The sequence below is a fragment of the Amblyomma maculatum genome, chromosome 5, assembly GCF_055883805.1.
Source record: "Amblyomma maculatum isolate TAMU_Amacu chromosome 5, ASM5588380v1, whole genome shotgun sequence".
Taxonomy (NCBI): Eukaryota; Metazoa; Arthropoda; class Arachnida; order Ixodida; family Ixodidae; genus Amblyomma; species Amblyomma maculatum.
In genome coordinates, this window is record NC_139348.1 from 78357059 (window position 1) to 78384574 (window position 27516).

Here is a 27516-nt window from a genome sequence, read left to right on the forward strand (position 1 = left end):
CGCGATCCCCTTCGAGTTCGATATATCCGGGTGCGACTGTATTTCCACATTCCTAGTGTATATAGACTGCAGCTAGCGAGAGCATGGAAAATGGGCGTGTAATGGAGTGCCTCCACAGTGAGAGTGTTGACTCTGTGTGGCAGGTGTGTTTGCATCTATGTGCCATTTGCCTAGCAAAGGGTGCTTCTTGATGTGCAGGTTCCTGCTGGCAGGTGCGCGGCTGGCGCGCAAGCAGCACAACCTGCGTCTGGCCGAGCGGTGGCTGTTGCGGGAGGCCCAGGTGGAAGAGGGCATCACCCTACCTGCCCTGGCTGACGAAGGTGCTCCCCTGGCCCTGCTGCGCGAGGCCGGCAAGCTGCTACATGCCCGGGGACAGCTGGCCGAAGGGGCCCGCCTTATGGCACGCGTCGCCTGGAGCCATGCTACCACGCTCGAGGACTCCGAGCTCGTCGCCAGGTAAGAACAGAGGCAGAGATTCTCGCCTGGCCATTAGAATCCTTGTGCCTCGCTTCTGCCATCCTTATTTGTCACTGCTGACGCACCAATCACACGCCGCTCCCGCGATTGAGAGCACGCTCTGTGCAGTCGTACTGCTCGCACATGCATGAAGGTCCGTATTTCAAGTTTGTGTTGCTATTGAAACTCTGACCGTTTCTCCGACCTCAAGTCATCTCATTGGTGGAAAAGCCAAGAGCGGTAGTGACATCTGGTTCTGGTGTGTACACCAATTGGGTGACTCGAGGTCGGCAAGATAGTGACACTTTTGATAATGGCGCATACTCGGAATACGGACCCAAGACAAATAGGAAAGAGCATGCACGCCTTGAGACACTAAGAGGGGACGCGGGCGTCCCCACAATTTATTTGGAGAGAAGCTGCACTAACGTAGCCTGCTTTTGGGATGAGAACAGCGTGACAGTGACTCTTACCGTATCTGTTAATTACTTATTGCATGCACACTCTCGAGAGCGTCAAAGCGAATTAGTTTTAAAACGGTAAGCGTCCTTGGGTCATCCCTCGCGGTGCAATGAGGTACCTGTGGAGGCCTGTCATAAGGGGCAGGGGTGGGTACGAGAAGGCTTCAGTGAACAATTGAAGGACAGCATATGATGAGCGCGCTGTTTGTGGAAGAACCACGCAGATGGAAGCAAATTGCAAATGCACAGCTGCGGCAGTCAGCAGCTGACAACTGCCGTCATCATGGGCTGGTGTGAAGCACTGATGACTAAGGTCGAAACTATGCAGTCAAACTATGTTCAGGGCCAGGGCCGTTCTTTTTTGATTGGATATTCACAGAGCCGAGCAAGAATCTTGCTTGTGTGCTGGACAGGTGCTGGACCTTCCTTCAACAAAAACCAAGCCAACTAAAGATGTTCAAAACTTTGTCAAACTCTGTGCCAATCTCTCGGTTCTAGACTGCAAACAAAGCCATGTCAAATGGTCTTTTGCACATGTTAATGATTTCAAGTGGATTAAAACTCGGGCCAATTTAATTTGTCATGGCCACCATCCCACATGGGCAACCAACTTTGTTGCGGGCAGCTCAGGTTTGAGCAGGTCTGTTTTGGCGTTTGCTTGCCATATCAGCCATATTTGGGCGCAGCCTTCTTTAGTGAGGCCGTTCAAATTGATCAGTGCGGAACCAGGGCCTGTATTTCGAGTTTGCGTCATTATTGAAGTGTCGCTATCTCACGTGACCTCGAGTCATTTGATTGGTCAGAATGCCGGAACCGAGTATTGCCACTACGGAACTGGAAGAGGTGGCACTATCATGTTCCGGCGTTTCGACCTAGTCAGATGACTCGCGTCATGTGAGATAGCGACACTTCGATAACGACACACGCTTTGAATACGGGGGGGGGGCCGTGTAGCGTTTGAATTAGCTAGCCGCAGTTTATCATGTGCTTTGGCTCTGAACTGCTCCAGTGATTCGAATTATCTATATTTCCGAATTAACAGGGGTCTACTATACCAAGCTTTCACTGTATACAGTCAAACTCACTTATAACAATACTGCTTAGAACAATATACAGTATATTGGATATAAAAATGGACTAACAGGGCAACCTCAGCTTTCTTATCTTTTCTATGTTAAAATAAACTGGTTCTCTCTGTGAATGCTTTCTGGAATGCTCTCTAGCGAATTATCGGTTATAAAAACTAATTTGGCCACAAAAACGCCGAAATGCTGCAATCGCGCCAGTCAAACCACACACGAATGCTGTCCTTTCCACTGTTACTATTTCTTCAGTCCTGCGAGCTCATTGGATCTCGCATCAAGAATTTCATCCGGAAAGCATGATTCATTCGGAATGCCAATGATGCGAAGGTTAGCAAAGCTCCAAACTATGTAATGATAACGATGGCATGTCGAGAATTGAAGAGTTCTCACACAGTGGCGATGCATCGGAATGATGATGAGGGGGCTGTGCGAAAGACACCTTACAAATGTAGAGTTCCTTCGTGACTTCCTTTTTGCTAAACTTTCCCCACTTGGGCACATGCAGAATTAGGCACCCCACCCCCACCCTCTCTACCATGGAGATGTGAAATAAATATGCCTGAAACAGGCAAAGCTGACTGATAGATTTTTTCTGCAAAGGTAATTAATATTGTAAGCTACGTTCCTATCAAAAAATTCTTTGAAGTGTGTCATCTCTTTCTTGTTTTTGGCATAACCCGGTTATAACAATATTTCGATGGCACTTCAATATTGCTATAGGTGGCTTTGATTGTATTTAAACAGGTATCAATCACGGCCTACAGCCACTTTGCACATGTAGTTTTTCCTGTAGTGCTGCAAGGTGAACCTTATTTTTTCGTAGTCGCAAAATATTCCTCCTCGCCTTGTGGCAACTGCTGGGAAAAAGTCAGGGATGAAAGGGGGTCCAACGCACACACTCATTGAGCACATGTCACATTACTGCGCGGTGTTGAAAGAAATTGAAATCTTGCGTGCACCTGTTTACGTGGTTTGACTGTTCTTGTCCCCCTCCCGCCCTATGCCCAGGTCCCTTCTGACCCTGGCCAAGTGGCTGCAGGCTGAGCCACCCACTGTGGAGCCCCTGCTGGGGGATAGTGGCAGCCTCTGCAATGGCCGGGTGGACGGCTTCCCTGGCGGCCAGCGTGTCATGGTGGTGGCCCCCCTGCAGCCCCTGGATGGACTGCTGAGCAGCTCGGAGGTGTCCATGGGCTCTCTGCTGCGCCACAGCCTGGCACTGTGCCCCACCCTCCCCAAGGCATGGGCCACCTATGCAGCCTGGTGCTACCGCTGGGGGCGCAAGGTCATTGACGCACCCAGGTAGGCACACTTAGTTCTTCTTTTTGGTCTTGGCTTCCCTCCTTGAAAGAAAAATGCCATGGCAGTGTCCCCCCTTACCGGAGCATGACTAGCAGTTTACCGGTATCGCTCAAGAGGATAGTATACAACAGTTGCATCTTACCTTCACTCACCTATGAGGCTGAAACGTGGAGGCTAACCAAGAGGGTTCTACTTAAGGGGGGAGGCTACCTTTGAATACCTACTTTGTTGTTTCTTGAGATAACTGAATGAAATTTTCAGGGTAGACTCATGGCACAGCCATTTGAATAATTGCAAAGTTTCATGGAGCTGCGCACATTGGTACTCAAGTTAGAGAAGTATATCAGAATGGTTCACATGGGTTCCTTGTTTCATGCCTGGTGAACTTGCAAAATGTGTTGGCGCTATGAAATTCATTATGAAGGTTCCTGAATAGGTACCACAGGGCAAGACAGAGCCCTTTTTTTTAATTTCCCTGCCGAAAAATTTTAGCAGTGCATTGAGGTTAGTGCCACTAATTGGACTTGCATTAGCCTAATTTTGATTGTTTATTATAAATTCTAGACTCAATAATTTGAAAAAATGAGCTTGTCTTGCCCTCGGAAATTTATTCAGGCACACAATAAAAAAAACCAGGTGGGAATCCGATTAGCGGTTCCAGAAATACTGCGGGAATAAGCAACCATACCATGAAAAAAATTCATTCTGAGAAAATGGCCCTTGAAGTTTAAAGCAGCATTTTCAAGTCTAAAGTTTGTTTTTCACTGCAGCATGTTGTGCCTCCACCTCCCCGATTCCCTCGGAAAGTGCATTTTCATGCGAACAGCGGACGACGCTGACGACGCGTTATCGCTTGCGATGACTGACGCGATACGGGAGGCCGAGATCGTCGAGGTTGATATGGTCGGTACAGCAGGCACGCTTTAAACGCTGGCTCCTTACGTTGACGCGGAAGATACGCAATTGGAAGGGGTAGCGCAGTCGGTCTAGTAGTGATGTAGCAGAAGCAGCACTAATAGAAGCGTCTCTGCGCCCTTTGGCAACGCTTTTCGCTAACTTCGCGATTCGGACGGCATTCACAGAATGACGACGTATGCAGTGTTTTGAACTTCTTAGCGCGCATCGTGGCCGACCGTGCAATAATCCACAAAGTGCACATAACCGTTCAAAACACTCCACCAAAATTTGTAACGAGCGATGATCACGGTGATCTCAAAATGGTGAAACGTGAAGCGATTCAGCGAGTGCACAAAGAACGCCAGCTCAGTAGGCAGCCGGAGCAGACGACGCGCCGGGGAGGGGCCGCCGCGTCGGCGCGCGCAGCAGCCAATAGCAGTTGCGCGATCCCCCGCGTTCTCACGGAGCGCGCGCTTTGTCCAATCACAGCCCGAATTCGAGACGCGGGAAGCTCAACAATCCCTGTGAGGCCCCCAATCACAAGCGAGCCATGCTTCTGCTACGCCGCGGACGCCGCCGGCGAAGGCAATATGGAAACGGGCAAGCATTCACAAACAAAAAGACCAAGATGGCGGCGCTCGGTTCAGCGGCAGAGAAATGGCGCGCGCCCGAAGTTCGGGTACTTTTGCCGTTCGCTCGCGACTCTGGGGCTGCCGCGGCCAGTTGTATATTTAATTTAAAGCAGTTCCATGATGAATTAGGCGTTTATAATTATAGGAAAGGTAGTTTATAACATATACAGCCGAGATATGTACTTTTGGAAAAGCCGACTTTTTCGCGATTTTTCGACTTTCAAAGCCCGCTTCCCCTCTTAAGTTGAGGACAACGCAGAGGGCTATGGAATGAAAAATGGTAGGTATAACGTTAAGAGATAGGAAGCGTGGAGAGTGGGTCAGAGATATAACTCAAGTCACTGACGTTCTAGTGGAAATCAAGAAGAAGAAATGGGCACGGGCAGAACATGTAGTGCGAAGAGAGAACAACCGAATGTCTCTAAGAGTAACCAATCGAATTCCAACGGAAGGAGTGCATAGCAGGCACAGCAGAAAGTCAGGTGGGTGGATGAGGTTAAGAAGTTTGCAGGGGTCAAGTGGATGCAGCTAGCACAGGACTGGGTTAATTGGAGGAATATGGGAGAGGCCTTTGCCTGACAGTGGATATAGTCTGGCTAATGATTACGATCATTATGTAGAGACTGAATTATAGACATTTGGGGGATTTCTCAGTTAATGCTAAGAAGTTTCAAAGTTCTGGCTGGTCACATTTCCAGCACATTAAAAAAAAAAAAAACAAAAAAAAACCTGGTAGCACGGGAGAGCATGGTGGCTGAGGTCGGATGCCCAAGGTCAGATTTATCGGGTTGTGTTGTGGCCTGCCGCTGACACTGCCTGTTGTTGATGGGAATTTTTTTTTTTTTCATAGCTTTTGTGTAGCTACTCAAACTTCAGATAATTTGGACATTTTTTTCCAGTTTCTTGAGGTCCTGATTAACATGGGGTTTACTTTATTCATACGTCGGTACGTTACTAAAACTTTTTTTTTTTCATCCATGCATCCAGTTGGAGACTGCTGGTTGTAATAAGCACATTAGTGCATATCATTCATATACAGTAGAACCCTGCTATAGTAAAAACTCGGATATAGCAAAGGGAAACTGAAGTCCCAGTTCACCTTCCATAGAGAACAGTACATTTTTCCCCCTTATAGTAAAAATGTTTTTGGTAAAAATTTGTTATAGCAAAGTGCACCTGCCGTGGCAATGACTCCCACGATATGACATCGCTGCCCGCACACTACCTAGAATCGCTAGGCAAAGATTTTTTCGTATTTGAAAACCGATAGCATTAGTGTCCTTTTAAGTGGCTTTACCACCAGAGACAACATTTAGGAGAAGCCTACTTTACGGAGGCTTTGGAGCCGTGAAAGAAAGCACGCAGCGCATAGGAAAAGAAAAACGTAAGCTGCCTACAAACATGGAAGGAGGCGGTGCAGTCCATTCAAAACGTAAGGAGAGTAAAAAAAAATGCAGCAAGAAATAGGGAAGGGGAAGAAATGGGTAAATATTCACAGTATGAGACAGCAGAGGCAAGAAGTGGAGGTGCAGCATGTGTGGTCTTGCAGTACCTGACTGCCATGTGCATTATCATTACAGCCTTTTAAAAGACAGAAACAGCAAAAAGTGGCACCATATTCATGCAAGGCTTTGATTTTCACATGAAATCAAGCTCGGTTGTATGTATTTGTAGCTACGTTGTTCTCATGCTTAAGAGGTACTTCCACTAGATGTAAAACAGTTCTATAACTGAAAAATATTTCATGAAGAGATGATAAGAGAGATAGAAGCTATATCAGAGCTTTATCTGACGTGTTCAGTAAGGGGCCATTTAACTACCAGACAGTATCTTCAGGACCATGTCATTAGTAACAACTGATATGGTAAAGACCCTGATATAGTAAAGATTTTTGCTTGTCCCAGTGACTTTACTATAAAGGGGTTATACTGTATTGTGTTGCGCCAATGCTTTTGGCTATGTTTTAAGAGGAAATTTTCACAGTGGTATTGCATGCACAGATATCCGGGAAGCAAATCATATTTGGTTGTTGATTGTATTGAAAAGAAGAGCACTTCTGACATGACTCAAAAATCTGATTCCTTGAAGTTTGAAGTGATGATTTTCTGTAGTTGCGCTTTTTTTGTTGTTGTTGTTGTTACTGTTGAAGTCCTTCATTGCATTTGCTGTGAGTGAATTGCTTTTTCTTGACTCTTTATTCTCCAAATCATTTGCCCTTGAAGCAGCCGTTGCACCTGTGTGAATTTATTGCGAGGAACTCTCACTTCATGCATCCTGTGTATTCACTTCCCACCAACACCACTGACTGCTTCTTTCCCATTCGCAGCGATGGCAAGCTGAGCATCTCGACCAAGGACAATGACCTGGCCTACCTGCTTCCTGACTCGCTCAACGAGGAGGAGAAGAACGTGGCCAAGCGCATCCTCACCAGGGTCCAGGTGGGTTCCTGTCGAGGCCGCGGCACTCTTTTCTTTTTTTTTTTAAGGCAGAAGCCTTTCTAGGCCCGTGGTGAAAATATTGTGTCCACGAGATTTCGCGAGATACTACGAGGTACATCTGCGAGACATCGCTTCTCGACGTTGGCATAATTTCACCATTCGGCTAATTAGGCCTAGTTCCTATAAAAAGTCCCGTAGGGCCACGTGTAAGTAGAGGAGTCTTGAGATGCCGGTGATGCCGACAATGAAGCCATAGAAAAGAAAAGAAAGAAATGATAAGTACACAAGCATACAAGATAGGGGTAGAAAATAAGGAGGAGGGAAGGATTTCGCTGTTAAGCTCTTAAGCGGAGCTAAATACAAACCTGTAATTTTTCTTTTTTTCCATTTCCCTCATTTTGCTATGTAATCCACGGTCATCAGTTACTTTTAGATGGCTTCATGTGCTCGCTAGCCCGGAGTGTTCAAAGTTGCGTTTGCAACATCATTTTTGCGATACATTAGTCAGTCGATTTTTCAAACTTGTGCGATATTTCAGACTTCGTTACTTAGGAACCTTCGTAGGAACACTGTGGGAACTTGTACATTTTCACTACCAATACTTCAGACTGTTGGATGTTTTGGACTCTAGCTTGCTTGGCTGTTTAATTCATTGTTTTTGAAGAGAAGCATGGGAGAGCTTTGATTTGTGTTTTTGTTCTTTCTGGCGAGCGCATCGCTGTAGTATTTTGCAGATACTATACCTCCAATACCCCATCAAAGCGTTGGGCTTGTTTGTATAAAAATGCCATAACCTGGACCGTGGCCCTTTAATTTTCCGTGTCTTGCAGCTGTGGGATATGGTTCCTGTGCCTTTTGAAAATCCTTTAGCAGAAGGGATTTTCGCATTTGGTATCGTGTGCGTTTTCTTTTCTTTCTACCTGTGTGTTCTTCAACCTTTGCCCTGTTCCTACAGATGTGGAGTGCCTTGCGCGTAAGTAGAACTCTCTTTTTCCTGTGCAGCAATATTTGCCTTCACTCGCCTTTATCCAGGCGTCCATTTCTTTCATTCCTTACTCTTTTTTTTACATTTTGGAGTTCTTTGCTGCACAAACGCTTCAATATTTTTTGCTTTCCTTGAATAATGTTTGACACTTTTTGCAACTGCGATGCTCGGCTATGTGTAACGCAAAAGTTAATTTAACAAAAGTTGCTTTATTATACGGATCTTGTCAATTCAGCCGCCATTAATTCGGGAGTTTGGATTATTCTGACAAGGAGTGTGGTTCCCGGCCAATGTGCATGCAGGTACATGTGGAGTTGGATGCTCATTAATGCACACATAGGCAGGAGGCTCGCAAAATAATTTGAACCAGGGGTCACATCAAGATACGACTTCCGCCGGTATGCTTCCGCTGGTCATCGTACACACAGAGTGGTCGCATTTTAAAGCAAGAGCATTGAGGCGGCCTTGTCACAAAAAGGCCAGTGTCGGCGTCATCGTTGTTCTTCATTGTTGTAACGGGAGAATCAACACCAGCATGTGGCGCTCACTGGAAAACCCGCTATAATACTGCACTTCCGCAGTACAGATGGCACGCAAGAAGCATAAAAGCTGTGCCTAGTACTGCAGGACTGTGCGCTAAGGAACAGCTGTGTCATTAGAAAGGAAATGCACGGAATGAACGGGGCGGTGTTAAAGGCGCTATTGTGTCCACGCTGAAGGCGAAGGTTGGGGGTCCTTTTAATTTTTGAGTATGCCTCACTGCAGAGTTTGTGCAGTGAAATACAGTTAAACCTCGATATAACGAAGTCGGAAAAACTTCGTTAAATTGAAATTTCGTTACGCCGAAATTCGCCTCCCAGCATGCAAAGGAACTTCCAAAACGTGTTGTGAGTGCGGTGCACGCACGGCAAAACGCTTTATTAATGGTGAAAATAGTCTGTTATCTTTTTCTGCGCTTTTTTCTTCATCAACAAAGGCGTCACACGTCGTTCGTAGGCCCAGAGTGACTGGATGGAATCTTGCTCTTCTTCTGCGCTAGCAAACCGCCTGAGCACGTCGATCGCGTCGGCCATTTCGCGAGTGGTTGGGATGTCGCACTCATCGTCGGCTTCGCCTTCGCTGTCGTCTTGAGAGTTTCCCAACACGTCGTTCACGATCGTTTCCACCGTCACCTCCTCCGTCGCGAGGACACAGGAGTCTCTAAAAAGATAGTCATCCAGCTCGACTCCTTCCGGGATGGCACCGTCGCTGCGAAGACGCTGCCACCTCTCATCAAGCGCCTCTTCTTCCAGCGCGGGCAAGTCCGCCTCAGAACTAGCTGCTTCAGCTGTCTTAAAGCCCGCTTTGCGGAAGCAATTCTCAAAAATCTCCTTTGAGGTGGAGTTTCAGGACGCGGACAACATCTCAAGGGCCTGAAACAAGTCCACTTTAGTGGGGCGTTCTAGTCGGAGGTCAAGCAGCAGCTTGTCAATTAGCCGCCGGCGATATGCACACTTTACGCTGTTTATTATGCCCTGGTCCAGGGGCTGAATTAGTGACGTGCAGTTCGGCGGCAGAAACTTCACCTCAACTTGCGACAGTTCTAAATCTTCAATGTGGTGTGCGGAACAGTTATCCAAGATGACGCACACTTTGCGTCCAGTGGTTTTCATGTCCGCGTCGAAGGCTTGCAGCCAGCCACGGAAAATATCACGCGTCATCCATGCTTTTTGGTTGGATACGTACTGTATTTCCAGCTGGCGCGAATTGCTGAAGCACCGCGGCTTCTTGCTGCGCACTATCACGAGCGGCACACGCTTGTCGCTGCCATTCATGTTGGCACAAAGCAAGACCGAGATGCGCAGTTTGCTATGTTTCCCACCGTGACACTTTTCACCTTTTAATGCCAACGTACGACACGGCAGCATCTGATAGAACAACGCCGATGTCGGCTGGATCATAGTGCGCCAAGATCTTCGGCACTTCTGTGTCGACCCAAGAAGCCGATCCTGTCGTGTCAGCTGATGTTGATTCACCACTTAAGATTTTGCCCACGATAGCATGACGGGCTTTGAAGCGGTGCAGCCTCCCGCTGCTGGCCTGAAAATCATCGTGGCTGAACAGACAGGCAAAATTCCTCACCTTTTCTTGCAGTAATGCGCCGCATATGGGAATGTTCTGTTCCCTAACCGACACAAACCATGCAAAGACCGCCTTATCCACATCTTCGAAAGTGGGAACCTTCAACCTTTTTCGTTGAGCGTTTGTTCCGTTCTTCAGGGATTCGAGGATAGAGTCTTTCGCTTTCAAAATCGTCGAAAGGGTGCTCTGCGGTATGCCGAACCGGACGGCGACATCCTTCTTCTTTTCACCATTTTCCACGGCTTTGAGCACATTCGCCTTTTCTTCAAGAGCTGGGACTTTGCGTTTCCCACTCATTCTTTCCGAGATGTCAGGCGCGCGCACAAAAACACAGCGCGAGACACATCGATGTGTACACTTCAGCAGCACAAAACCGTCAGAAAACTTGCCGTGCACGCTTCGGTGGCAAGGCCTAGACTGCGTGGGCGAGAAAACTGCGCGACTGAATGTGTCGATGGTAGTGTCCTCTAGCGGACTTACTCGACAACGTTCAGCAGTGTCACCCGTGCTAGCCCAGATGGCGTGGCAAACGGCACCTTGTCATCATCATCGCGATTGCCAGCCATGTACAGCTGCGCCGCGGCTGTTTTTAGGGGCGCAGGATAGTGCACGCACGCTTTTCAACCACTAAACTTCGCAGTATACTTTTATTAAATTATTTTGGTTCATCTCGAGCCAGCAACAAAATTTCGTTACGTTGAAAGTGCGCCAGAACTACTTCGTTATACAGAGGTTGAAAATACATTGTGTTCTATGGAAGCGAAGTTATAGAAACTGAAATACTTGTTACATCGAGGATTTCGTTACACTGAAGTTCGTTACATCGAGGTTTAACTTTATCCTCAAAACATGACAGAACCATTTGCAAAGAGGCACCACTGCTACTGTGTTGTGCTGCGAAAAGGGCCACGGAAGCGCTTGAGGTTTTAAGCAATTCCTTGATATTCCTCACAGGGTGCACTATTTCAAGCACTTTACAAAACCGGGAAAAATCGTTGAAATTAGGTTTTCACCTCAAATGTGAGGGGACCTTGTGTTTCGCTTCCAACGGAAAGCATCTTCCATGGTCGGGATTGAACTCTCGGGATCAGCGGCAGGCCGAGATAGGCGCATCTCAAGCACATAGGTATATGCACCATGGTTACAAGGGATGCGAAATGGCTTTCTCAACGTGTCTTTGCATGCCAGCGATTGAAATAGACATTCTTGACAGTGCTGCTCCAGTCGGAACGTCATTCCAGACGTTGAAACATCACAAGTGCTATTTGAACATCCAAGCAGACGGGGCTTCGTGGGGGAGAAAAATTTTCCTATTTTGTTAACTGTGTTGCCTTAAAAACACACTGCACGGTTTTGCAATAAGTAATTTCTCTTTTTAAAAAAAAAAAATTTTGCTGCAGTTTGCTTTCTTTGCTCACAAAAACTTCGTTGTATCGAAACTGCAGCACAAAAATGGTTCATTACATCGAGGGAAAAAGTATGTGCATTTCAATGGGAGTAAGAAACAAACGAAAAAAGTTAATTGCATTGCGAACTTCAATATTTCGAGCCCAACCATGCTTCGTTGGTTTTCGTTTAGAATTGACTCGGAAATTTTTAAAATATGCTGCTCCCGGGGGCCAGCTTTCTCTTGGTGCATGCGGATGCTTTCACCTGCCTGCATTGCATTGCTTGACGAATATCGCAAAATCACAGTCACCATCGGAAAAGATTTATATTGTCAGAAATGCTCCTGTCAGATCTACTCCAATGAGCAGGTCCTTTCTCTTACCCCACCGGGGTGGCGCAGTGGTTACAGCACTCGACTACTGTTCCCAAGGACGCGGGATCGAATCCCGGCTTCGGCGGCAGCTTTTCGATGGAGGCGAAAAGCAAGGTGCCCATGTGCTGTGCAATGTCAGTACACGTTAAAGAACCCCAGGCGGTCGAAATTTCTGGAGTCCTCCACTCAACGTCTCTCATAGCCTGAGTCGCTTTGGGACGTTAAACACCATAAAACCACAACCAGATCCTTTCTCTTGAACATTGCCACATGTGGTGCCATTATAAAATGTCTGCTGTCAGTCTAGACACTCAAAGCACGAAATTAGGTTTTATTTATTTATTTCTTTCAAGTGAATCTACCAGCCCTGTACCATTGGAAATTGCAACTAATGCAGTCGCCGACTGTAATATCATTGGTGCTGGGAGCAATGCAGCGTTGGGTTAGATGAGTGTGACTCGTTATCGGCGATATTGGTCCGATCACCCATGGCGAGCCCAGCTCAGGGTTGGCGGCTACAGGGTGGATGCACATAGATGCCTTTGGTCGTTTGCATCTCATGCCATTCAAAGTTGTTGGCAGTGGCATTTGTTGTTTGTTGTTTTTTGGAGCAAGGTAATCTGTTTGGTTTAAGCCTTTCATTTTTGGAGCTGCCGATTTCACGTGTTCAAATTCTGTCTGGAGGTTGCTGCTTCCAGGGCGTGGAACTAACTTGCCAGCTTTAAAGAGCTCTCAAATTACGTGACCCAAGAAGCCAGGGAAACAGTGGCAGGCTTTCTCTGCAAGCAGCTTTACGCTATATCCTGCTATTCACGGGGTTTTGTGGCAGCTGTATTTTGGCAGTTATCTTCAGTGGCGTTATAGGTTGCTATATGCAGAAAAAAAAAATAAAAAGAGAAAAAAAAGAATCCATAGTTGCGCTTTCTCACTAGTGGAGCTGTTTGCACTCGTGCAAATAAATTACGAGACTTCACCAATACCTTTGCTGGACACGTTTGGATGTGGTGTGACACCATGACTAGTCATGTGACGTGACATAACCGATCGCATGATATGCTACGCCGACGCCACTTGCGCCTCAGCCTGTTGCTGGGAATTGAAGTGGAAGGCCATTGTGCAAGTCTTGAGTATGCGAGCAGGTTCATGCAAATCGTTTTTGTGGACCATTTGGTATCCCCGAGACTTCAAGTGCAGCTTCTAAATACTATAGCATTTTCTTTAACGGCATAGCATTAAAGGCCCACATCTCCATAAAATGTGGTGTCAGCGTTGACAGCTTTGGTGTTTTGCGCAAAAAATCACAAGCTACTAACTTGTTTTTGCAAGTGATAGTTGGCTGGTAGGCTTTAAGATGTGACAAGTCCATGACATATCCGAATTGGAAACCTTGGGTAGCTCCTTTGAGATGGGAGGGTGAGGTGGAATTGAAGCCTTCGAGACCCTTGGATTCCAAGTCGGACACGCAGCTCCTAGGCCACCAGGCATGTTTCATGGCTTGCTCAAAGCTTGCTTTATATCTGTCGGGTGGTTCTGCATATGAGGCAGTAGCTTACAACTATGTACTAATGAGTATTATTGGGAGAGTAGGTGCCCAATTAAATGATAGTCATTAAGCAAACAACATAGTGCATGTAGACGAACTAGGATCGCCTAAGGTACCGTTACAGGCAGAGGTTATGTGTCCTCAAAGTTTTTTCAGCCTTGTTAGTAAAAAAGTGGGCTATTAGTTTTGTAGTGCTTTTTTGCAGGAGGCAGTGCGTACCTGTTGGTTACCTCCCATTCTGAACAATGCACAGGCTTTCCCAGAGACGGACTGCCGGGCAGAGGCAGCTCGTGTGGCCTGGGCAGACCTCCGTCAGGAGCTGGAGACTGCCTGCCCTGACCTGGACCCCCGCACACTGGACTCCCTGTTGGAATCGCGCTCCGTGGTTCTGGGCCGTGCATACCACTACTACCGATCGGCCGCCTCGGCCTACTTCAAGTATCTGCAGCTGCAGCAACAGCAGGTGCGTATGCGGAAGGCAAGCACCACGCAATGCCACCTATTGGCCACCAGGTGTTCAGTGACGAAAAATTAGTGTGAAAAAAACAACGGAGTGCATGCAAACACAGGCAATGCCTATTCTGTGTTCGCATGTATTTCTTCGTCTTCGTTTTTTTCACACTGTTCTTTGATTACTCGGCCATGAACTAACTACAGTCGAACCTCGGATATAATGAACCTTACTGCAACGAAATTCATTACATGGCGAATTTCGTTACAGTGAGGTTCGTTATATCGACATTCAGCTGTAGTTGGTTCATACTATTTAACGAATTTTTATTTCCCAATTTCTATCATATTGAAAACCATGTATTTTTTTTTTTTGCAATTGTCGAAGTAATCTTACACCACACGTTCAATTTAACAAGTCCTCACGCATCGCGTGCATGTACCAGCAACCAGCTTGACGATCTCATAGAACTGAAACTTTAGCCGAGGCAGACTGCATTTTGTATTTGCCCTTTTAAGTGCTAATTTTTCCAGCAGTCTGAAATCTGCGAGTGAAACCAAATGATGATGATAAGGGTGTCGATACAAAACCATGCAAAACCTGTGGTGCGGAAGACTGTGGTCAGGGATTCGCAGTTTAGCACGATATTTTGAGGTTGGCTGCACCATAGTTGCGAAGGTCGTGTCTGTAGCATGGGCGTGATCATGGGCTGTACAAGAATGCATTGAACTGCTCCTCTCTGCAGTTGTCTAGCAGGCAAGTGGGAAGCTTTCCACTGCGTTTGTGTTTAAATTTTTACAACATAAGCACTTAGCTGTTGCCTTGTCAAAGAAAGCATAGTGTACAAAGAAAGCAGTGTATCGTATTTACTCGTGTATAACCTGCCCATGCATATAACCAGCATCCCTAACTTTAAACTCCATGAGAAAAAAAAAGATGTCCTCTCATATAACTTGCACGTTTACCTGAAAAAAAAAAAAAAAAGACCACTAGAAAGGTAGAGCTGCACACTCGGTGGTCATTTCGATCACCACAACGCGATACCGTTCTGTTTTATTCTGAGCATACTACTCCGTGCCTCACAACTTGGAGCTGTTCTTCAAGAATCTTCGTGCGCATTCACCGTTGTGATGGGCTTCTCTTTTCTCTCACCCGGTCCAGGACGAAGACACCAACGTAACAGCCACTCTGCGGCTTCTGCGCCTCGTTGTGAAGCACGCATCAGAACTGCGTGCCGAGCTCGAGGAAGGCCTGACGGACACGCCGACGGCGCCATGGCGGGGCATCATCCCACAGCTGTTCTCGCGCCTCAACCATCCAGAGGCGTACGTCCGTCGGAGCATCCAGAAGCTTTTGTCGCGCCTTGCTCGGGACTATCCGCACCTGATCGTGTTTCCGGCTGTGGTTGGAGCGTTGCCAGAACCACCCGGTGGCATAGGGGGAACTGGGGCACTCCTGGGCGGAGCCACGGCCTCGCCAGTGGGCGACGGGTCGGAGGACGAAGGGACAACATCTGCTCTGATGCGAGAGAGCTATGTCGCCCTCGTGGACACCCTGGCAGCGGATGACGCACAAACCATCACCCAGGTAAGGACCGCACCGTGTTTACTGAAGCAACGACTGCGAATTATTGACCGAGGCCAGTAGGGTCTCCATTTTCTTGGAGAGTTGAATGCAGCAGGAAGAAAAATGCCATGGCAAGGAAATTTGTTTGAGGATGCTAGAACTAAGATGTTAGCTAGGGCATGAAAACACTAATGTGTGTTGTCTTCAATGTGCTCAAAGGAATTGCCTTGCTAGGAACTACATATATATAGGGACATATGTTTTGTTGAGGCAGAAAAGGAAAGGAAAATAAAGAGCCTCGGCCCGTGCCACTTAGTATAACGGATATATTGAATTTTGGTTATATTGAACTCGCAGAATATCCCCTTGAAAATCCCATGTAAAAGTATAGGAAAGCCGCGTCATATATCGAACTCAATTTCATCGGTCGTTCGATATATCGAACTCCGCACCACGCACTGGAAAGTGTGCCTTTCCCAAAGACGATCGCATCACCCTAGGCCGTTTGCCGCGTGATGCTTTCAAGCCACGCGCGGAGGTAATGAGAGGGGACAGTTCGGCTAGGGCAGCGCCGCGCCCATTTCCTAATGGCACGCGCATTTGCGGTTGTCGTTTCCCGCGCGCCAGCACGTGACGTTTGCAAGCCATGTGCGGAGGTAATGAGAGGGGACAGTTCGGCTAGGGCAGCGCCGCGCCCATTTCCTAATGGCACGCGCATTTGCGGTTGTCGTTTCCCGCGCGCCAGCACGTGACGTTTGCAAGCCATGTGCGTGAATCAACCAGAGAGAACTGGTGGGAACGAGAGGGGAAAAACGCGACAGAGCGAAGCGCAAGGGTGTGCCCATCCTTTTGCCGAGCTCTCTCTCTCCTTCAGCATGCGCTATGCATGCGCCAAGCCAGCTCAGCCCGTTTTCAGACAGAAAGTCGGACGCTTTCTCCAGCGTGTGTTGCGAACCCTCTGCGCGCGGCGGCTGACTTGGCTATGGTGCCTTCGGAAGTTAAGAAGCGGCAGATCTATTTTTTTTGCGAGAGTCGTCAATTTTTATCGTTGTGCTGTACGCGCAGTGTAGCATAAGATATGGCGTTACAAAGCGGCATTTTTTTTTGTTTTTTCGGAAGTCGTTTATTTTTGCATGTATGAATCAACGAAAGCATGCGGTCAGCTGCAATCATGACACCGGCTTTTAGCATTTTTCGCTTCAAACAGCATTTGCAGCTACTGTATCACGCTTTCCAATGATTTTGTGGCAGTGGACTATGCCCGCCCCAAGCGCGGCGTGATGAATCGAACCAGGCTTGTGCAATCAAGCCATCACGGACAGTCTGCCAAGTTTGCTGCCTGCCACTCCAGGAGCTATCAAAAGATAAACATGCCACGACGTTATCACTGCGCAGCATCTTCGCACGCTGCCAAGAAATGAGCTGTGGATGAGACGATCGAAACAGAGTGCGACATGCAAGCGAAAACGCTGGCAATTTCTGCCGTGGCGACACAGCAACCTTGTTTTGAGCTGCCGCGGTGGCTCGAACGGCGAGAGGGACGCAGTTCCAACAAGTTGGAAACGTTTTGCTCTGTCGCTGCCGCTCGTCCGCTGAGTTCACTTAATGCATGTGAGCAAGCTGGCCGTAACACTTCTTTTTTTCCAAATTTTCGGTTGCTAAAGTGGAAGGTGGGTTTATTATGCGAGTGAGTTGATTACGTGAGAAATACGGTATCGTTTTTTCACATCGTATGTGCCGTCCCAAGCCGATTTCTGTATATCGAATTATCGATATATCGAACTGTTTCGTGATCCCCTTTGAGTTCGATATATCCGGGTTCGATTGTATTACCCTTTATAAGCAGGCGATTGTAGTTGCCACCTGGTGAGCAGTGCTTATTGTTATTGGTTAGATATGCTTGACATTTCCAGAATGTGCAAAGCACTTGTTAGTTTGTTTGTCAGATTTGTCACATCAGTTAACCCCACAATGCCTGGCAAGTGGCATAAGATAATACATTATATAAAAAAAAAAAAAAGAATGGTGTTTATTTAGGCTTCCAAAATTGCCCCAATTCCTGGCAGTGCATAGCTGACTGGTTTTTTTTTTTTTTTGGATAATGAAAATTCGAACCTGTGTGATGTTTCACACTTAGTTGGAGAACCACCATCCCAGATCTTACAGGAAAGTATAGATATTCACGACCAGTTTTTTTGGGCTCCGTATAGAGCCCATCAGCCCATCAAGTCCCTTTCTTTTTCCTAACTGGAAAGGTAAGAACTGGCATTGCCATCACGGAGTGTGCCATTCTCAATTATGTTGGCCGCTGCCACCCATATAAGGTGACTGGGAGAAGTGGATGAAGGAGGTTACATTGGGGCCGTCTACTTAAAATGTGTTGAGTAGTGGGAAGAGGCTGCATTGCAGAATGGCTGTGCAGAAGGGCTTGTCTGCTCATGGCATGGTTCATGGCATTGCAGGCCATACAAATGGTATATGATAACTGAATGTGTGTGATAACAGTTCATGTGATAACGACATTTGGCTAATCCAGGTACCTCCTCCAGTCCCTCCTACAACCCACCATGTTACTCTTAGCTTCTGTCACTGGTCACATTGTGGATTGTGTTTTGTCACTTGTTTTGCTTGCCTGTATTGTATGATCCGTAATATTGTCTCAACACATGCAGTATACATTTCTGTGCATGTCTTTATTGATCATAGCGCCAAAAATAGACTGACTGTGCCAGTCTAATTTTTGGTTAATGTAATTTTAAAAGATCATATACTGTTTTTGAAAAAAAAAAAGAAAGACGACAATGGTTGCCTTTTTTTTTATTATTCCGAACAGGTGTTTGATATTCGCAGCAATTTTTTTTTTCCTTCCTCATTGTGAAATTTTTTCCATACATGCCTCATTCCTGTGGTGTTGCTCATGGCCTTCCCGTTGCATCCTCGCTTTGCTTAGGTGCGTCTGCTGGTGGGTGAGCTGCGGCGCATCACCCTACTCTGGGACGAGTTGTGGGTGGGGGCGCTCAACGTGCACAGTGGGGAGGCCCACCGGCGCATCCGCACCCTCGAGGAAGAGATTGGCCGGGTGCGCGCCAACCCTGGGCTGAGCGCCGCCCAGAAGGACACCCTCATCCGGGACAAGCACGCCCTCTTCCTCTGCCCCGTAAGCCAGGCATTCATGAAATACAGTGGGCTCTGCCAAGGGCCCAAATAGGGCGCTTTCAGCGGACTTTCCTTCGTCTCTGCCCAGACGAACACAAGTCCCTTTGTCGAAACATTGACTCGGCTTGCAAACTGGGGCTCCCCGTCAAACTTTATTCAGCGCTATTTCATACTGTGTAGCTCCTATCGTTTTACAAAAAAAGGGAGAGTTGCACAAATGCCCGCCATAAGGAAAGGGTGGCAAGCTCTGCTGGAAAGCAGCACCTCTTGTGATGAACGGAGCCGCTGCTAGGGCATCACCGGTGGTGTTCAGCACTTCGCTTGCTTTTTCTTAGCCCCCATGTTGCGATGAGTAAAAATCAACATGTTTTCTATGTTTAACTTCACAGCCACTGGTGCGTATTTTGTCATTCTTCCAAAGGAAAGAAACAACTGCGCCAAAAACTGGATCGGCACTTAACTGGTTCTATAATTAATCTGCAGTTTGCTTTAATCGTCCTTCATTTTGCTCTGTATGACAGCATTAATGGGATTTGCCATGCATTTAACGGGGCACTCGGGTAAATTGTGCTCTCTGTAGCCTACATATTTCTATTCTGTCCAAGGCAAGTTGTCAGGTGAATAGCAAAGCTTTGTTTTGTTCTGTTCGGGCTCAACACTGCCGGGTGAGACTTTGTCACCTTTTTTGCAGTGCAAGATGCGTTCAGATGACAGCTGCCACGTGCAGCTGTTTCCACGTCATTTCAGATCGTCCCGGGTAGCTTTGGCGGGTTTGTTTTGATGTGTCCCTGCCGCCTTTTAAACTGAGCACTGCCACATGAAGTGGGCACATGTAGTTTGACGACCAGTGAGCACTGCTATCGCTACCACCGAGACGCTTAGTTCTTTATAGGTGCAAGTCAACCCAATAAAGGATTCATTTCAACACAGTGCCAGTCTGTTAATTTGCAGCCTACAGTTTTGTCACTGCCATGCGACAATGTACAGGAACACTTAGCGCTGTTCTGTGTCTGGTGTGCTTATTCCTGCAGTCACAGTCCTTCCCAAAAGTAGCCAGACTGTAGGGTCCGCTTCTGTGTCTTACAGGGGAGCATTTATGCTGCTCCTGAAGGTGAGGACTTTTCCTCACCTTTAGAGGCATTTAATCTGAGAAGAATGGACATTGGGCAAGTTATGTGCCATACTAAATCTAAAGTGCCAAGGACAAGGCCAAAGAAGGCTTCTGAGATGCCTTGTGTGCTTTGTAATACGAGTGAGGAACAAGGCAATAGAGCCTGGTTACTTCTGGCAATGACAGTACGTGGCTCACTAGCATCACTCACCGCGGTGGCTCAGTGGACAGGGCGTTTGGCTACTGAGCCAAAAGACCCAGGTTCATTCCCCGGCTGGGTAGCCATGTTTGATAGAAGCAAAACACAAAGGCACCAATGTGCTGTGTGATATTAGTGCCTATGAAAGAATTCCAGGTGTTTAAAGCTCATGGATCATTTTGTTATGTCCAAAACTCGTTTGAATTGGCTCACTATGTTCCTCTTGTGGCGCTGCCTGCAATTTGGCCTGTTGTAGGAAATGTCTCCTCGCACTCCTAGCAGCGGTCGGCTCGTGAAACAACTTGTGCCGATCAGTGTTTATTTGCAAGTTTGTGGTTACGTGAGTGGGATTTCACGTGCCTCATGGTTTGTCTTCCTGTTCTTGCAGACGCTGCGGCTCCTGGAGCAGCTGCAGTCGGTGGTCACCTGCCGGGAGCCCGAGACACCGCACGAGGTGTGGTTCCGTGAGACACTGGCCCCCATGGTGGCCGAGACTCTGAACACCCTGCGCAACCCAGTGGACCCCTGGCGGCCGCAGGCCAGCTGGGTCGCACTGCGGCGCCTCCACCTGCGACTGCAGCGGCGCCACCACGACGAAGGGCCCCAGCTGCTCATGGAGCGGGTGTCCCCCGTGCTGGCTGCACTCAAGGATTCACGGGTGGGCCTTCACAGTTCATTCACAGTTCATTCACGGGCTTTCACAAACTCATTTTCTAGGTCTGCATTCCAAGTTTGTGTTGTTTTGAAAAGGTTCTCACCCTCACTGATTGGTGGAAATGCTGGAACTGGATGTGTGCGTCATTCACATAGTCTTATAGGGTAAGGTGCTCAAGGACCTGAATGAGGTAGAATAGCCAACGTGATGGTACCCTCTGAAGTGGAGCATCTCGCTTGAGCGAACTCGTTGGTGTGGCTGCATTTTTCAGGCTATTAATTCAGTACAGGGCTTTCGCTTGGCCTTATCCTGCCTATAAAAAATTGGATGGATCACAATTTTGGCCGGCTTTTCGTTTTGTTGGGCAATCTGGCAGCTTCTCTAGACCTAATGAAAAATACAGGTTTGTTGCTGAAATGATTTTCCTTCTAAAAACCAGATGCAGTACTATCGGGGGTCTGTCATGTCTGAATTTGCAAACGTTGAGTATTGTGACGTACAGCGTCATGTTGCACAAAATGCTAGTATTTTTTTATCCAAGCGTGCATTCGCTATTCTAGAACACAAGATTAGCACTCGGAGAAATCTACATGATGGTCCTGTGGATGGCGGTGGATGGTCAGCGGCCAGCGACTCTTCATTCAGCCTACACGTTGGACATGCCAGAATTAGTTTTTTGGCCTAACTTACGGTTGTCAGTATCTATGGTATTATGGCTCTGAGTTCAGCTCTGAACTTTTGTGGAAACTGTGCAAAACTCAGCGGACAAGAAAGAAGACAGGAGGGACAGTGCGTGTCCCGTCTTCTTTCTTGTAAATGTGTTCCCTTGTAAAGATGTTCATCAAATAAAGTTACTGTGATGATAAGGGTTTTCGGCAGTTTATTCAGGCCCATTCGATAATTCGAGGTTTCGGTTAATTTGGAATTTTTTTCTTGCCCCGTGAAGGCTGAATTTATGAGAGTTTACTGTATTTAGCACCAATATGACAGTTCCTCTGTGCAGGTCCTTCCTCTACAAAATTCGATAAACGGAATCCTGTATAGTATAACATTTACACCAGAGGCAAAGCAAGCAAGCAAGTTTATACTGGATCTTTTAGTAGAGTGTACCCTTCTTAATTTTATTTGCAAATACCATGTGAATTTTTAAATAAGCAAGGGGAGCAGGGTTTGCTGCTTTTAATTTTTTTGTTATTTTTTTTCACTGATCAGGTATTTGGCATTCAATTCGATATTTGAAGCCATTTTGTTTTTTCGATATTTGTATTCGAAAATTTCAATATTCACACACACCTACCTTTAAATTTTTGCCTACCAAATCTGGCAGGGCGTGCATGAGGAACAGCAGAGGAAGAAGTTTTTAGCTCATTCCTTTTATTCCTTTATTACTGGTAAAACAAATTGACAACAGCATTATTTAGCAGTTGTCGTAGCGCCTGCATAAATGGAATGCAAAATGTAAATTACCGTCTGCACCAGCACCAACTTGTGTTTAACAGCGTTGCAGCGACATGTCATCAAGGCGACTTGCTGGTTCAGCACAGCAGTGAGCTTACCCTATGTATTGAGTCAGTACAGTAAAAGCTCGTTAATTCGAACTTCTCGGGACCGGGAAAAAAGTTCGAATTATTCAGTGTTCGAGTTATCGAATGGCCTTGAAGAAACTGACAAGAACCATTTGTATTACGGTAAATGTACCATATTTAGTCACGTAACGAACTCAATCGCATAATGAATCCACCCAGCCCCGATTTGTGCCTACGAATCTGAAAAAAAAAAAAAAAAAAAAAGAAGCGTCAGTTGTTTCGCGTCTCTTCGTTTGGCGATGTCACAGTCCACAACATATTTCTTAATAGTGCGCCAAGTAGCTGTGCAGCAATAACGCTCCAGCAGGGGGAGGGGGGTGGAAAGCAAACTGAAGTGCCAGCTCTTGTCCGGTTGTGCAAGCCTCCTCTTCAGTAGCTTCGCCGCTTTATCATGCTACTATGGGCGACTGGGGCGGACGCCGTCTACTGCCACTCCAATCATTGGAACGAATAGCAGCAAGCAGCTTTTGAAGAAAGCCGGCCTCATAATTGTGGCTGACTCACCTGCTTCTGTTCAGGACTAATGGGTGGAAGGATGGATGGCTGTCACAAAAAAAAAAAAAAAAAATATTTCATCGTGCTTGTCTGAGATTATAGCCTTTCATGGGCACTGACTGGGACTGCATCGACAGTACATATTTGTATTTACAAATTAACAGGGCTGGAATTAACGAGTATTTAGTTGCGAGCTATGGAGGTTGCGAAGAAGAGAGAGCAGGCAGCCGTCGCTGCGGCTATGCAATAACCTTGCTGCGACCTCCGTCCCCTCCCTCCAACGCCGTCGGCCGCCACGCCAGTCATGGCGCCATTTAAGTTTTACCTACTTTTTCATGGTTTTACCTAGTTCCATCTTCAGTCCCCGTTTTGAACGTGCGCAGCCTCTAATTATGCCTTCGTATTGCGGCGGTGTTTCTTTGCTTTTTTTTTTTGCCGCGTCATGTGCGCGAAGCCGCCCAGACACTGTGTCGCATAGGACTTGCGCTCGAATTAACAGGCTTTTTTATACAAAGATCTCTATAGAGCTTGGCCGGACCGAGTAGTGTAGTTCGAATTATCCGAACATTTGAATTATTGAGATTCAAATTAACAAGTTTTCACTGTACTTGACAAAAATCGTTTCCACGTAGTGCGAAGAAGCCAGCTTTCGGTTGTTTGCCATTGGCGGCAGCTGCGGCCATCGTCACTGACTTCATAGCCATGCGCTTATCGGCACCGCAATAGTGCAGCTTGTGCTGTTGGGCTTTTCATTGCTTCAACCGGAATGCATTCGCTTCCCATCACCGCTCGCAGTGGCAACCGACCTGACGTCCAGTTCCAGCGTTTCCACCAGTCAGATGAGGGGGAAAAGGACGTTTCTGAAGCCAACGCAAAGTCGGAATATGCGCCCTGTTTGGCTAACCTAGCTGTGCATTGTGCTCCTGCTTATGGAGCTAGTGTCCTTCATATAATTTTTGCGCTATTTTTCATCATGAACTTTCACAAACTCTCCTAACTTTCGGCATTACTCAAAAACAATCTGTTGCGTTAGGGTGTGCTAACGTTGTGGCAGTGAAAGCTGGCATCAGTGCGCCAGATTTTTTTTCAATCCCTTAGCAACTTTTTCACTTAGTTGCACTGTTTCTGAAGGAAGGTTTTATTTACTGTCTGTCTATCTGTCTCTCTATGTAAGGGGGAGGTGAGCAGTGTCTGAGAAGGATTCTGTTGGGTGAGATCAAAGCTTTTCTCTCTCCCATACACTGCCATTGTTAACCTTGATTAATCGTGGCTTTTTGCTGATTCGTTGTCATCATCAGCCTGTTGCAACACTAAATTCTCCTTTCCCATTGATATCCTTTTAACCACATCCAGCATTAGCCGTAGTGACCATATTCCAGCAAACCTCATGATCTTAATCAGGGGCAGGGGGGAGTAGGAAGGAGTATTTCTTGAAGGATTGGAGGATCCTACATAACGGCTTTGCGGAAAGATAATGAATTGACCAGACACACACCCGTGTGCCGTGAGACAGCCATGCTGTGCTCAGATTTGCATGTGGTAAGCCGTAGCACTCTGCAGGTGTCGTGGTCGCTCTCTTTGATGTTTCCCTCCTCTCTGCTTGCCCTCACCACAGGTGCCCATGCCGGGCTGCTCTGGGGATGTTCGCATTGTGGCTGTCCAGTCGTCTATCGCTGTGCTGCCTACCAAGACCAAGCCCAAGAAACTGGGTTTCCAGGTAGGGACAAGTCTGGCTTCATCTCCTAGACAGTTGCTTCTGAAATTTGGACACAAAAATTGAGGGATCAAGATTTTCTTTTGATTTTCAAGAAAAAAGACTATTGGTTTGTTAAAATATGCATTGTTTTGGGCCATGTTTCATGTGCTTCCACTTTTATGTATGACAAAGAGCAGTCAGACACTTTTTTAGTCCTAATAGCTTTTATATTCTTTACTCTTTGAAGTAGATCGGCCTTACAGTTGCAGGGTAAAATATAGTTAAAAGATACCCTCATTTGGGACTTGTGGCATTTCAGAAGTGGCATTTCAGAAATCTCTTCTCGGAAGCGATAACCTCTGAGCATCGCAAATATGCCTGACATACTACTCCTCCTTTTTCATCTTAGCAGATAAAGTTTATTTGCCATGGCCTTTATGTCTCGATTCATATTGCAAAGTTGGAAAAAAGCTAAGAGCAGAAGTGAAGTTTCCTTGTGCTTGCAGAAGCTTTGCGTTGGGGGTCTTTTTTCGTATTCCAAGTTTGCATCGTTTTCAGAAGTGTCGTTTTTACCGTTTCCGGCTTCATTTGAATGGTGGAAACGCCAGAACCGGAAATTGTGGAAACTGAACTGACATTCGGTTTCCACGTTTCCATCATTCGGATGACTCGAGGTCATGGTGAAAACTAAACTTCTGAAAAGGTCTCAAGTTCGGAATGTCAACCCTTTTCAATCTCTTAGATGAAAACTTTCGAGAGAGCTTGATGGGTTCTGGTGTGCGTGTGTCCAGGGCTCGGACGGCCAGCGGTACACATTCCTGTTCAAGGGCATGGAGGACCTGCACTTGGATGAGCGCATCATGCAGCTGCTCAGTATCTGCAACAGCCTGCTGGCACGCGGCTGCAGCAGTGTGGCAGGGGGTTCGTCAGCCAGCAGCGCCCCACGGGCACGCCACTACGCCGTTACCCCACTGGGCTCCCGATCAGGGCTCATTCAGTGGCTGGACGGGGTGACCCCATTGTTTGCCCTCTACAAACGCTGGCAGCAGCGGGAGGGTGCTGCTGTGCTGCGCCCCTCCGAGCTATTCTACGGCAAACTGACCCCACTGCTCAAAGAACAGGTGGGTCAGAGGAACAATACAAAGATGGTTGGTTCAAGCTCTGCGGAAACAAGACGGGGATGGAAGAAAGGTGCAGAAGGCGCCAGTACAAAAGGGAACACATTGTTTGCATTCAACTAGTGGCTACCTACATGCGTGGGCAAAACGCACATTCTTAAAGTGATGGAAATTAGGTCGGCGTATTGCAAAACATACCTGGTTTCTCAGTTGCTAAATTTCCTGCTTGATTGAGAGGGTGATGGCATTAGTTCACATGACTCCCATGAAACTGATAAGATGGTGCCATCGAGTTTGAAAACGCCAAGGGCGCTACATGAACACGTCACAACAACGTCGCGCAATATGTCTTGTCATGGTTTCCCAGTCGTTATAACACGTTTTTGCTAAAGTTGACGAGATCTCTTCCATGGCACCTCAGAGGTGTACAATAAGGAACAGAGAGACCAGGAGCAGGCAAGGGAAGGAGACATTTCTTTGTCACCATGCAGCCCCAACTATTGTGCCTTCCTTGTGAGCCCGCTCCTCGATCGCCCCTTTCTCTGTATCCGCAGGCATCCTACAATAGCGAGTGGAGAGGTGGTTGAATTACTTCCTGCCTGACTTTGGCTGCTTTCACGCAGCCATAGGTCGTGAAAGCAGAGAAAGTCTGTGATGAAAAATAGTGACTGATTTTTGAGTCACATGCTTTGCAGTGCCTTTGTGTAAAGCAAATGTGTCGGACTCATTGACTTGAGATAAAATACAACAGCTCGACATAAAATTTTCCTGATGGACATAGTAATTTGCGGTGCATTTGGTATTTATTCAGTCGTCAAACGAGCACCTCTTGACACCTGTGTCTCGACGCCGTCAATATAGTGATTTTGCTTCTCGAGCAAATTAAAATATTAAATACCAAAATATTTATGTTTCAGCCGGTGATAGTAACATCGCCATAATTTAACAATTGCAACAAACAAGCAAAACAATTCACTCAAATTGCAGGACCCCTTTAATCCACCCACTGAGCTGCTGGGAGGAGGCTACCCTTGAACACCAACTTTTTTATTTCTAGAGATAATCGAATGAAATTTCCAGGGTAGGCTCATAGTACAAGTATAACAAGATGGTTTACATAGGTCCCTTGGGGCAGGCCTGGAGTATTAGCAAAACGTGCTGGCACTATGAAATTCATTATGGTCATTCCTGGATAGTTACCCCAGGGCAAGACAATTTCCTTTTTCCAAATTTCCTTGCTGAAAAATTTTAGCATAGTCCCAAAATCAGTGTTATTGAGGTATGGAATAAAAGAAACATCTCGAAAACCTGATAAGCGGTTCCCGAGATGCGGCTGTCCTAACCAGCCACACTAGGCAAAAATGTGATTCTGAGAAAACGGCCCTAGAAGGTTATGAGAACGCTAACTTTTTTGTTTGTCAAGATATCTCAATGAAATTTTAGGGCAGGCTGATAGTATGGAGATTAGAATAACTATTAAGTTTCATAAAGCTATGTACGCTACTTCTCAAGTTCATCATCATAATCATCATCAGCCTGACTATACCCACTGCAGGGCGAAGGCCTCTCCCATATTTCTCTACTTACCCGGTTCTGTGCTAGCTGCATCCACTTGACCCCCGTGAACTTCTTAACCTCATCCGCCCACCTAACCTTCTGCCGCCCCCTGCTACGCTTTCCTTCTCTTGGAATCCAGTTTGTTACCCTAAGCGACCATTGGTTATCCTCTCTTCGCCCTACATGCCTTGCACATGCCCATTTCTTCTTCTTAATTTCCACTAGAATGTTGGTAACTTGAGTTATT

At 46.8% G+C, this 27516-nt stretch overlaps 1 protein-coding gene across 3 annotated transcripts in view; it reads left to right on the forward strand.

The window, feature by feature from the left end:
* nonC (serine/threonine-protein kinase Smg1) overlaps positions 1-27516 on the forward strand; it is a 172389-nt gene that overhangs the window by 81289 nt on the left and 63584 nt on the right. For all 3 annotated transcript variants that reach the window (XM_084603825.1, XM_084603826.1, XM_084603827.1), the window contains 9 exons: positions 199-456; positions 3011-3301; positions 7157-7268; positions 13933-14142; positions 15292-15717; positions 18647-18853; positions 20551-20820; positions 24514-24615; positions 25386-25715. In XM_084603825.1, the coding sequence (XP_084459951.1) occupies positions 199-456; positions 3011-3301; positions 7157-7268; positions 13933-14142; positions 15292-15717; positions 18647-18853; positions 20551-20820; positions 24514-24615; positions 25386-25715 (2206 nt within the window). The remainder of the gene's footprint in view (positions 1-198; positions 457-3010; positions 3302-7156; positions 7269-13932; positions 14143-15291; positions 15718-18646; positions 18854-20550; positions 20821-24513; positions 24616-25385; positions 25716-27516) is intronic.